The sequence below is a fragment of the Uranotaenia lowii genome, chromosome 2 (assembly GCF_029784155.1).
Source record: "Uranotaenia lowii strain MFRU-FL chromosome 2, ASM2978415v1, whole genome shotgun sequence".
Classification (NCBI taxonomy): domain Eukaryota; kingdom Metazoa; phylum Arthropoda; class Insecta; order Diptera; family Culicidae; genus Uranotaenia; species Uranotaenia lowii.
The window spans coordinates 400,337,546-400,350,254 of NC_073692.1; the positions used below are offsets into that span (position 1 = coordinate 400,337,546).

The 12,709-nt window shown below is 35.4% G+C and overlaps 1 protein-coding gene across 1 annotated transcript in view; it reads left to right on the plus strand.

The window, feature by feature from the left end:
- The first annotated feature begins 4,563 nt into the window (after positions 1-4,563).
- LOC129749144 (uncharacterized) overlaps positions 4,564-12,709 on the plus strand; it is a 50,150-nt gene continuing 42,004 nt past the window's right edge. Inside the window, exon 1 of the mRNA XM_055744032.1 lies at positions 4,564-5,410. Within this exon, the coding sequence (XP_055600007.1) occupies positions 5,096-5,410 (315 nt within the window). The 5' untranslated portion in view covers positions 4,564-5,095. The remainder of the gene's footprint in view (positions 5,411-12,709) is intronic.

The window sequence follows — 12,709 nt, forward strand, 5'->3', positions numbered from 1 at the left end:
ATACCCGCAAGGGCAGCCAGCGGCCAGCAGCAAAGACGCATGTTGATTATTACTAAGAAACATTACGAAACGGCGTATAAATCAATCATCCGTTAAAATAATATCGGTTTAAAAAAATGGAATTCCATGTTTATAAATGTTAAGTATAAAATTATACAAATTCTAGAGTTTATCTTGATATTTAATTAATGAATTGTTTCAACTGACTTTCAATGTGTGATAAATTCGCGGTAAGTAAATACAGTTGGACGAAATTCTTTAAAGTCAAAATATTTACTCTTTTCAAAAACAATCATTTGCGAGTTAGCGTTAAGTTGTTCTGAGTTGAAATTTCAATATAAATTATACATTTCAACAATTTTCAAACTCCAAAATATGATTTATTTATTATGTGCCCTTATGTGATGTTCGTTCACATTTCATATTCATGAAATGGCGGACATGCCTCAAAAAAGGCTATTTGAGGAACTTTTTGGAACTTCGAGCCCAGAGAAGGCTATTTGAAACACAGTTTGTAACTTTTATTCTGAATGATGCGATTGACATGTCACAAAAAAAGGTTATTTGAGGAACTTCTTTTAACTTGAAGTTCACAAAAGGCTTTTTGAGACCTAATGTGAAACTTTTATACTGTGTGGGTGCGATTGACATGTCACAAAAAAGACTGTTTGATGAACTTCTTGGTACCAATTCCCTTCAGAACCTTTTTTCAGCGAAATTCGAACTTTGGAGGCACGAGTTTAAGTAGATATGAGACTTTTGGTTGCTTGGGATGTTATCTTCAATAAAAAATTGCTTTATTTTTTAATATTTTGAATTTTGCAGTTTTCAGAAGTAAAATTTAAACTGAAATCTTCAATTTGAACTGAGTTTGCATGAATCAGATTTGAGCTGTAAAATTTTGGTTGATATGTTCGAATTAGCTCAAGTGTTCAAAGGATTTGGATTATTTGATTTGAGGGTAGAATAAGTATTTTTTTTTAATAAATTGAATGTTTTCTTAAAAAAATATTCTTCACACAAATCAAATAAGTAAAATGTACCAAAGATAACAACCGTTGATGAGGAAAATTTTTCTATTTTAAATCTTAAGGTTTCATTACACAAATTAAACCTAACATTTTAAGATTTCAGGACGTATGAGTCGGTTCTTCCTACGGCCCTGCACTGTAGCTCATATCTCAAAAAACGGATTTTCAAATCTCAAATTTAAGTTTATTTTCCTTAATTTGATTATCATTTCCATAGAACATACTTAGTCTCTATAACATCCTTTTTCTTCAGTATATAGGAATGATGATAAAGATGCTTTGAATCTGCGCTTCGGGTCGTATTAACCCGAACAGCTTTGGAAGGTTAAACAAAATTTCGAGCTTAAAAATGAAACCCGAAATCAAATCTGAATATTACTGATTACTGCTATTTTCAGTTGGTATGTGGAATTTAGAAAACGATTCAATATTAAAAATCTGAACATGTAACTAAACTATTTGAGTCTTGAAGCCAAATCTTTCATGTAAAAATGGTTCAGGATGCAAAACTGTACGGCTTAACTGAGTAAAAACCAATTCTAGATCCACATAAAATTTAAAATTCTGAAACTAGTTATTTTAAAAGTTTATCTAGAATTCAAATGAAAATGCTGATTGTTAAATTTCGTTATTTTGGAATCTTAAAAAAATAGAATCGTTAAAAAGAATGAGGAATCTAAATATATTCAAAGTATATCACAACACTGGACCCGAGGCTATATGTGAACGTATATCTTTAGGAAAAATAAGTTTCAATCTTGATTATCACTTCTCAAAGAAAATACGAACATTTGAAATCATATTTTTATAACAAAAACCGGGCAATCTTGTTGGCAAATCATTCCCATTTTTATATGTAGATCAAAAAAGTAAATAGGATAAGAAAGAAATTCATCTTTATTTTAATAGAAGGATAGCTTTCAAATTGTATTCCAGCCAAGGTTGCTGAAAAAAATCTGGGTTTTGCGGAAAAAATCTGACTTTTAGTAATTTAACCTAAGAAATCTGTGATGGTTTTCTGTGACACTATTTCCAAAAGTTTTATTCAAAATTTATGGAAAATTGGGTGTTTAAACATTTTACTTGAGCAAAATTAATTAACCTTCCAAATCTCATCATATTTTTCCAATCTATTCTTAAATATCCGAAATTTATATTGACATAAAACACAAAAATTTTGGAAACATTTACAAAATTTAAAAAAAATCTGTGAAATCTGTGAGAATTTCTAGAATTCTGTGTTCGGTGACACAGATTCTGTCAATTATGATTTCTAAAAATTCTAGGAAATAAGAGATTTTTCTGAGAATTTGGCAACTTTGATTCCAGCATGAATTTTTTTTTTTTTTTTGATAGAACTCATTTCTAGATAAAATACGAAAATTATAAAATTTATTTGGGATTCTCTTCGGTAAAGAGAAAAATGTAGTTTTTGTCATTTTTGTAATTTTTGTCATTTTTGTAATTTTTGTAATTTTTGTCATTTTTGTCATTTTTGTCATTTTTGTCATTTTTGTCATTTTTGTCATTTTTGTCATTTTTGTCATTTTTGTCATTTTTGTCATTTTTGTCATTTTTGTCATTTTTGTCATTTTTGTCATTTTTGTCATTTTTGTCATTTTTGTAACTTTTGTAACTTTTGTCATTTTTGTCATTTTTGTCATTTTTGTCATTTTTGTCATTTTTGTCATTTTTGTCATTTTTGTCATTTTTGTCATTTTTGTCATTTTTGTCATTTTTGTCATTTTTGTCATTTTTGTCATTTTTGTCATTTTTGTCATTTTTGTCATTTTTGTCATTTTTGTCATTTTTGTCATTTTTGCCATTTTTGTCATTTTTGTTATTTTTTTCATTTTTGTAATTTTTGTCATTTTTGTAATTTTTGTCATTTTTGTCATTTTTGTCATTTTTGTCATTTTTGTCATTTTTGTCATTTTTGTCATTTTTGTCATTTTTGTCATTTTTGTCATTTTTGTCATTTTTGTAATTTTTGTAATTTTTGTCATTTTTGTAATTTTTGTCATTTTTGTCATTTTTGTCATTTTTGTCATTTTTGTCATTTTTGTCATTTTTGTCATTTTTGTCATTTTTGTCATTTTTGTCATTTTTGTCATTTTTGTCATTTTTGTCATTTTTGTCATTTTTGTCATTTTTGTCATTTTTGTCATTTTTGTCATTTTTGTCATTTTTGTCATTTTTGTCATTTTTGTCATTTTTGTCATTTTTGTCATTTTTGTCATTTTTGTCATTTTTGTCATTTTTGTCATTTTTGTCATTTTTGTCATTTTTGTCATTTTTGTCATTTTTGTCATTTTTGTCATTTTTGTCATTTTTGTCATTTTTGTCATTTTTGTCATTTTTGTCATTTTTGTCATTTTTGTCATTTTTGTCATTTTTGTCATTTTTGTCATTTTTGTCATTTTTGTCATTTTTGTCATTTTTGTCATTTTTGTCATTTTTGTCATTTTTGTCATTTTTGTCTTTTTGGTCATTTTTGTAATTTTTCATCGCTACAATTTTCACTCTTCAATCCAAAAAATAATGAGTATCAAACAAAGCAGTTTATGTCAAGCATTGTATGAGAAACGGTAAGCTAACAACAAAAATACATCTTTCATAGAAAAAGTGAGTGAGTGGAGGACAACAAACGAAGGTGAAATAAAGCGAGACGCGCTTAATGAAATGAACTAGTAGGTAAGTAGTAAACGAAATCACACGAAACGAAAAAATAAACCACGCACAACACTCCCCTCTGGCAGGGCAAACTAGATCAAACAATGAACCCTTTATTAGTAGTGCAACCTAGTAGGCTTGTATGATTGTCAACATTCACCAGAAGCAGTGTACGAGTATTCGGTTTATCCAACGCGCCCAGCTGGGTGACCTACGTAATAATTAACATTGTCAATTCGTTTTGTGAACTTGTGTGTCCGTCCATCTAGCCTTAGTTTTCGACAACCCATTACTGAAGGCCCGGGAAACCCCACTTTCCGGAGTCCAACAAACTTCCAGTGAGAAAATTCCATCCGAAACTTGTTTCCTCGTGCGTCCGCTCGAAGAGTTTGACTCTTCGCGGGATATCGAGTGCACTCTAGGTTAGTCAGTTTAATAATCGGATCGGAGAGAGAGTCAAGCAAACAGCAAAGAAAAACAACCGACCGACACTTCACATGATGATGGAAGAGATATGATTAAGGGGTAAAACGCGACGTTTTCGCGCACCATTGCCCGGTGCGATACAGTTCGACTTCGGTAGTTTGGGCGTTGAGGTGCCCCGGATGTTGTGGTGACGTTGATGGTTTTATTAACGATTTATTAATTGTAGGATGAACTTATTAAGGTATTTGGATCAAACTTGGAAAGGGAACATTTCAAGGCGTGGGTGACCTCTGTCGCGAGATTCCCGCACACAGAAAAGCAAGAACCCCCATCGATGAGTCAGTTGGATTGGGACAGGCACAGGCAAGTTTGGCAAGCTGATTTGTTTTTTTTTGTTCGTTCTCCGCAATTTGGTGCTGGGATTTTCGTCACAAACTTGTTGGTTTTTTTCTCTCGCTTTTCGGAGGGTGCGGAATCAAGTCACACCCAAAGCCATAACAACTAGAAACCTGCCGAAGTTCCTTCTTGGTTGGAACGTCTGAGAATCCAACCTGGGCCAACAGAATTCGGCAATCTACCTGGTTGGCCGAAAAAGTTTGCTGCGGTTGATGCGTGTGGTGTGCTTAGAGCGAATAACTCAGCGCCGCGGATATGTCGAGAAGTCAAGTTTTGCTTCGGAAGGCACTTGTATTCAGTATCGTCGAGGAGATATGCTAAATGTGCGCGTGGCGGCGTTGGCGGTTCTTGATCGGAACTTTGCACCTATGAGTTCAGTCTACCGGGAGCCATCTTCGGGGATTGTTGTTTGTTGTGTTCGGTTCGGTTGTTTGTTTGCTGCGGCCGCTGCCGGGTGTTTTCGTTTCGGTCTCTTTTGTCCGCAGCGACGAAGTTTCGCGTGATTAGGCGTAGTTTCGCGCGATTTTTTATTACTCCGGTTAACTAAATAGTGCTGCAGTTTTGTGCCAATGAAGACCAGGACATTTTCACCGGTGTGGTGGGTGTTCAGTGTCCTTCTAATTTGTGTAGCCCATCACCATCGGACAGTGGCAAACTTTGTGGCCTATGACGACGACCTGCTGACAACGCAGGGCTTCCCGGAAGACGACGCGCTTCGGGACCAAGCGAAAGCGGACTATCAAGATGCTATCGACCGGCTGATAACGCACGCATTCAGTAACGAGACCACGCACAACGCAAGCCTCGGAACCGAAGGCGAGGACTCGGTCAAGGTCAACGCATCGGCAACCGATGCGCCGCTCAAGTGTGCTGCCAACCGAAAGGTTCGTTACCGAAAGCGATACACATATCTGTCTAGGGCGGTCGGTATCAGCTTAATTCTCGGGTGCGGGTGCATTAGATTAGCCATTAGAGACTCGGGCTGCTCCGATACAGGAAAAAAAAATGTGTGTGAGTGTGTGCAAGGAACCGGTTTTGGTTGCCGCGGATCACCTTGGGAGGAATTTTGAATAATACACGACGGCTGTTCTACCCGGCAAACAAACAAACCGTGTGCAACCCGAGAGACATTTAGCGAAGCGTCTCGAAATGATCAGGAACTGTAGCAACCGGACGAAAGTGATCTCGGATTGTTCTAAGCAGTCAGCGGTCGGTGATGATTGAATTGGTACACCCAAAGAAGAGAAGGAGCCTTTTCTGTCGAAATGTTTTTTTTCCGCTTCGCTCGGCGAGGGAGATTTTCATGTGCCTAACGGTGTGATTTATTACTGCATCTGCGGAAAATGTTGCATGAAGATTTCGTTATAAAAAACAGTGACTGCAGTAAATTAAGTTTCTTTCACATTGGGAATACGTGTAGAAAAAAGACTACAAAAACATGTATTAGCTTCAAGATCCAAGTTAATTGAAGTTGGAACTGGAATTAATTTTGAAAACTAAAAAAGGGGACCCGAGACCTGAGAATAGAAAACTTATATAGCAGACATGAGACTTGAATCGAGAAACCCAAAACCTGAAACCAGAGAGCTGAGACCTACGACCTAAGACTTGACATTAGAAATTAGACCTGAACCCCAGAACTAAGACCTGAGATCTGAGTTCTCAGATCTGGGACCTGAAACCTGAAAGCTAGGGCTTGAGACCAGGGACTTGAGACTTGAGGTTTAAGACTGAGACATAGAACCTGAGATTTAAGACCTGAGACCTAAGACCTGAGACCTTATACCTGTGACATGGACTTGTGACTTAAATTTTGTTACCTTAGATCGGAGATTCGGATCTCCGACATCTGATACCTGAGGCCTGAGATCTGAGAATAAAACGTGAGGATTGCGACCTCCGACATGAGCCCTAAGACCTGAGACTTGAACCCAGTAACCTGAAGCATAAGACCTCAAATCCAAACCTTAAACATGAAGTCTGATAACCAGAGACCTGAGAACTTAGACTTGAGACTTGAGACCTATGATTTATGATCTTTGTTTTGAGACCTGAGCTCTTATAGCTAACAACTGATACCTTGGAGCTAATACTGAGACCAGAGACCTGAGAATTGAGATTTTAGACCTGAGCTTTAAGACTTTAGAACTAAGATCTGAGACCTGATAACAGTGACCTGAGACTTGTGACCTTAGATCTGAGATTTGGCACTTGACCTGCCACCTGGGACCTGAGAACTATGACCTACTAACTAAGACCTTAGACCTGAGACCTGAGACTTGAGATCTGAGACCTGAGATCTGAGACCTGAGACTTGAGATCTGATACTTGAGACCTGAAACCTGAGACCTTAGACCTGTTACCTGAGACCTAAGGTCTGAGACCTTAAACCTGAGACCTGATACCTGATACCTGAGGTCTGAGAATAAAACGTGAGACCTGAGACTTCCAACATGAGTCTTGAGAACGGAGTCTTGGAACCAGAAATCTGAAGCATAAGACCCCAAACCTCAAACCCTTAAACTAAAATCTGAGGCCTGAGAACTTAAGACCTGAGAACTCATAACTGACACCTGATACATGAGACCTGTGACTTAAGACCTAATACTTGAGACCTGAGCCCTAAGAACTTATACATGAGACCTTGGAACTAAGGCTTGAGACCAGAGACCTGAGAATTGATATTTAAGACCAAAAATTTAAGACTTGAGAACTAAAATCTGAGACCTGATAACAGTGACCAGAGACTTTTGACCTTAGATCTGAGATTTGACACTTAAGTCCTGCCACTTGGGACTTGAGAACTAAGACCTAAGAAGTGTGACTTTAAACCTTAGACTTGAGATCTGAGATCTGAGACCGGAGACCTGAGATCTGAGGCCTGATACTTTTGACTTGAGATCTGAGACCTTAGGTCTGAGACCTTAGGTCTGAGACCTGAAACCTGAGACCTGAGATCAAAGACCTGAGCCCTATGACCTGAGATTTCATACCTGAAATCTGATACCTGAGATGTGAGACTTTAGATCTGAGAACGGACACCTTCCCCAAAGATTTGTGACCTTAGATCGGAAATTTTAGACTTGAGACCTGACACCCGAAACCTTTGATCTGAGACTTGAAACCCAACGAGAGACTGAGACTTGAGACCTAAGATCTGAGACCTGGATCTGAGATTCGAGTACTAAAACCTAATACCTGAGAACTGAGACTTGAAACCTGAGGCCTTAGATTTAATACCTGAGATCTGAGCTCAAAACCATTGACCTGATGACTGTGCTCTGAGACTTGTAACTTTATATCTAAGACCTGACGTTGAAGACCTGACATAGGAGGCTGAGACCTGAGAACTGACACTAAAGACTCAAGACCTGAGACCTGACTTACAGCTGAAACTTGTGACCTTAAGCTTGTGTCCTTTGATCTGAGATCTGAGATTTGAGTCCTGATACCAGTAATCTAAGACCGATGACCTGAGACATGTGATCTTATATTTGAGATCTGACACTTGAGACCTGACACCCGAGAACTAAGAAAGAAGAAACCTACGACCTGAGATCTGACACTTCAGACCTGACATCTGATACATGAGGCCTCAGACCTGAGAATAAAACGTCTGACCTGAGTCCTCCGACATGAGTTCTAAGATCAGAGATTTGGAACCAGAAAACTGAAGCATAAGACTTCAAAAGAACCAGAGACCTAAGAACTTAGACCTGACACCTGAGACCTGAGGCATGATATCTGTGACTTGAGACCCAAGACTTGAGACCTGAGTCCTAAGAACTTATACCTGAGACCTTGGAACTAATACTTGAGACCAGAGACCTTGAGAACTGAGATCTGAGACCTGATAACAATGACCTGAGACATGTGACCTTAGATCTGATATTCGACTCTTAAGACCTGCCATCTGGGACCTGAGAATTGAGACCTCAGATCTAAGATCTGATACCAGAGACTTGACAAATCTGTCACTTGAGACCTGACACCTGAAACCTTAAAACTATGACTTGAGAATATAGACTTAAGACCTAAGGGCTGAAAGCTGAGACATGAGACCTAAGACCTGAGACCTGAATCTGAGACTCAAGAACCAGATTCGATATCTAAGAACTGAGACTTGAGACCTCAGGCCCTAGATTTAAAATCTGAGATCGGAATACTAATCCATTGATCTGATGCCTGTGATCTGAGAGCTGAGACTTGAGAGCTGAGACCTGAGATCTGAGACTTAAAACTTACAGCTGAGACTTGTGACCAGAAGCTTGTGTCCTTAGATCTGAGATCTGATACTCGAGACGTGAGATTTGAGACCTGATACCAGTGATCTGAGACCGAAGACCTGATCCCCAAGACCGAAGAACCTGAGATGTGGACCTGAGACTCGAGAACCAAGTCTCGATATCTCAGAACTGCAACATTGAAAATTTGAGATCTGAGCTCTATACCATTGACCTGATGCTTGTGATTTGAGACTTGTGACTTCATATCTAAGACATGACGCTTGAGATCTGACATAGGAGACCTGAGATCTGAGAACTGATACTCAAGACCTAAGGCCTGACCCCTGAGACCCAAAACTTAGAACTGACCTGTAACCTGAAGCTTGTGTCCTTAGATCAGAGATTTGACACTTGAGTCCTGAGATTTGAGGCTTGATACCAGTGCAGTGAGCTGAGACCGATAACCTGAGACTTGTAACCTTATATCTGAGATCTGATACTTAAGTACTGGCACCTGTGGCCTGGCACCTGTGGCCTGGCACCTGTGGCCTGGCACCTGAGGCCTGAGGTCGAATTCACAGTGAGCGCGGTGCGAAGTGCGAAGCGAATTTCCAATTCGCGCGAAAAACCGCTTCTCATTGAAACACGTTGAAAAAAACATCGACCGGCCACAGTGCAAGCGAATTTTCGTGCGAACACCTGGCTGGATCGCGCGAATTCATCCTGTTCATCCGGACATACACTGAAAATATTCTCTCGGATATTTTTTATCGTAAAATGATTTATCAAAAAAATTTTTTTCAAAAGTTTATTTATTTAATTATCATTGCCGTTTCTGTTTTGGTAATGAAAAATGCACGGTTTTTTAGCGCGGATTTTCGAAACAAACGCGGTTTCAGTCTTTTTCTATTGAAACAAATTATAACTAGCAATAAACGACCGGTGGCATGAAAGCCCCACAATATGTGTATAGGGTGAAGGGGCTGAACGGATAGAAGTTGGAATTTGTTATCCGACGCCATCTTGAAATCCAATATGGCCCCTTTCACTCAACTTTAAAATGCTGGAAGTGACTGAAAAGCACATGAAACTCCCACAATATGGGTATTGGATGAAAGTACTCAATAAGTAGAAGTCGAATTTGGCTGTCCGACGCCATTTTGAAATACAAGATGGCGGTTTCCGCTTAATTCAAAATGCAATAAATAACTGAAAATCGTAAGGTCCATCCACAATATAAGAAATCAGTAAAAGGGATAAAAAAGCAGATGAAAAATTACTGACAAAAATTTAACAAAAATTTTGAGAGAACTGCAAAAAAGCACTGAAAAGAATAAACAAAAATATAACAAGTGTTATAAAACTAAAGTAATATTGACAAAAATAATACAAAACTGTGGGAAAATATGAATAACTATTACTAAAATTAAAAAATATGACAAAAAACAAAACAAATGACAAAACTTTGGATAAAACACGCCAAATGTGGTTAAATAATTAAGCCAAAAAATATGACAAATATTACAAAATTAGACAAAAATATGAGAAAAAAAATCACAGAAATGGCAAAACTATGACAAATGAGAAAAAAAAATTTATGATAAAATTATAATCAAAATTTGATAATGAAATGACCTGACAGAACTTATATAAGGACCAATATTTGACAATAAATTTACAAAAATGACAAAATAATAACAACAAATTTACAATAAAATCACAAAAATCTGACAAAAAATAAGGCAAAATGGCTAGAATATGATAAAGTTTTGAAAAAAATATGACAAAAAATTGTCAAAAATAATGACAATAATCTAACAAAATTATGAAAAATGAGATAAAAATATAACAAAATACTTTCAAATATATGTAAGAAAAATGACAAAATGATGACAAATACGACATAAAAATCACAAAATTAAAAAAAAAGACAAATCCAAACATATAATAATAATAATAATAATAATTTATTAATGATGAATATGTAAAAAATATATCGCAAATACGACGAAAAAATGACACAAATCTATAAAAATCTATGGGCTTGTGATATGTGTAACTCAGTTGGCATGTTAGTTCCCTCCTAAGCCAATGTCCGTGAGTTCAAATACAAGAGTAATCATCGAATGCATTTGTACTGGAAAAGACTTTCAGTATGAAGAGAAGGTGGTAAAACGAATATAATCGAACGAAAAAAGACAAAACTATAAAAAAAAACTTACAATCAAATGAACAAAAAATCTGACAGAACTATGACAAAAATATGACAAACGAAAACATGACAAAATTATAACAAAAATTAAAATAAAATGACAAAAATCTTACAGTACTATGACAACCTTTGTCAATTGTCATAGTTTTGTTTTATCATAGTTTTGTAACATTTTTTCATACTTTTGTTGCATATATTTTTATCACATTTGTAAGATTTTGGTCATAGTATTGCCAGATTTATGTTATTTTATTTCAAAATTTTGTCATACAGACCCCGCTTGATTTTGGCAACATCCGAGCAAAAACCGTTCGTTTTTGGCAACATCCAAAAAAGACGTTTTTTTGTCTTTTTTTTATTTTTTATTTTCATTTTAAACAAATAAAAATTAATGTAAAACGTAATATTAGCATGAAATTTTTTTCATTCGGCTTAATTATGATAGTTTTAAACAGTAAAAACATGATTTTTTCCATGTTTAATGCTCATAACTAATATAATTGAGTCAAATTGAAAAATTGTATGCTAATATAAGGTTTTACATAAATTTTGACTAATTTGAATTAAAAATCAAAAATGAAAAAGTGACAAAAAAAACCGTTCGATTTTGGCAACATAAAATTTTCGGGCGTGTTGCCAAAAACGAACGGGGTCTGTATTTGTAATTTTTGATTAGTTATTATATTTGTCATATTTTTATTTCATTTTTCATATTTTCCATAATGTTGTCAAATATTTGTCAAAGTTTTTAATTTCGAGTTTTGGCATTATTACTAATTTGTTGTTATTATTCAGTCAACTTTTATTAATTTTTGTCAGTTTTTTTTTTAAATTTGGTCATGGCTTTGCCATTTCAATGTCAAATTTATCATAGAATTGGTATATTTTTCTAATATTTTTGTAATATTTTTATCACCATTGCCATATTTTTATTAAAGTTTTGTCAGCGTTTCGTAATATTTGTTATTATTATATTGTATTTTTTTTCAAAATTTTGTTATATTTATGTCATAGTTTTAGAAGATTTTTTTTGCGATTTTCAGTCATTAAAATTATTTTAAAGTTGAACGGAAGCCGCCGTATTGGATTTTAAGATGGCGTTTCATAGCGTCAGAAAAATTCGACTGTTACTAATTGATTGAGTTTTTCGGAATTAACGCGGATTGGTTTTTTTTGCGCGGTGCGTATCCCTCGCTCACAGTTTTGTTAATTTGCAAAGATTTTTTCACACACGCAGAAAAATATCTTGTAGAAACAATAATATTTCGATCAAAAATAATAAAAATTTTGGTTGGGAAAAAGCACAAATATAATTGAGATTATATCGACAAAAAATATCGATTTATTTTGAACTTATCGATTTTGTTTAAACAATATAGACCCTTTTTGAAAGTGATTCATAATTTTTAGCAAAATAGCAAAAATTTTGGGTAAAACGTACGAAAGTGTTTTGGTCCAAAACAATTTTTTTTGCGTTTTTAAATAATTAATTCTGTCTGATTGACATAAATGAATTTATTAAATTAAAAATAAAGGATTTTTCTTCAAAAGAAATAAGTTTGCTTGTACTATTTAATCCAAAATTTATTTTTAATTAATGGTTTCACAATATACACTGTGTCTTTTCCTTAATGCTTTCCGCTTCCCGCTCTCCTGTAGGGCTGTTCTGCTGGCAGAAGCGGAATTTTCATAACGATTGCCTACGACCTGCGGAAGTGCGGAACCAGAAACGCAAAGGCCGGTTT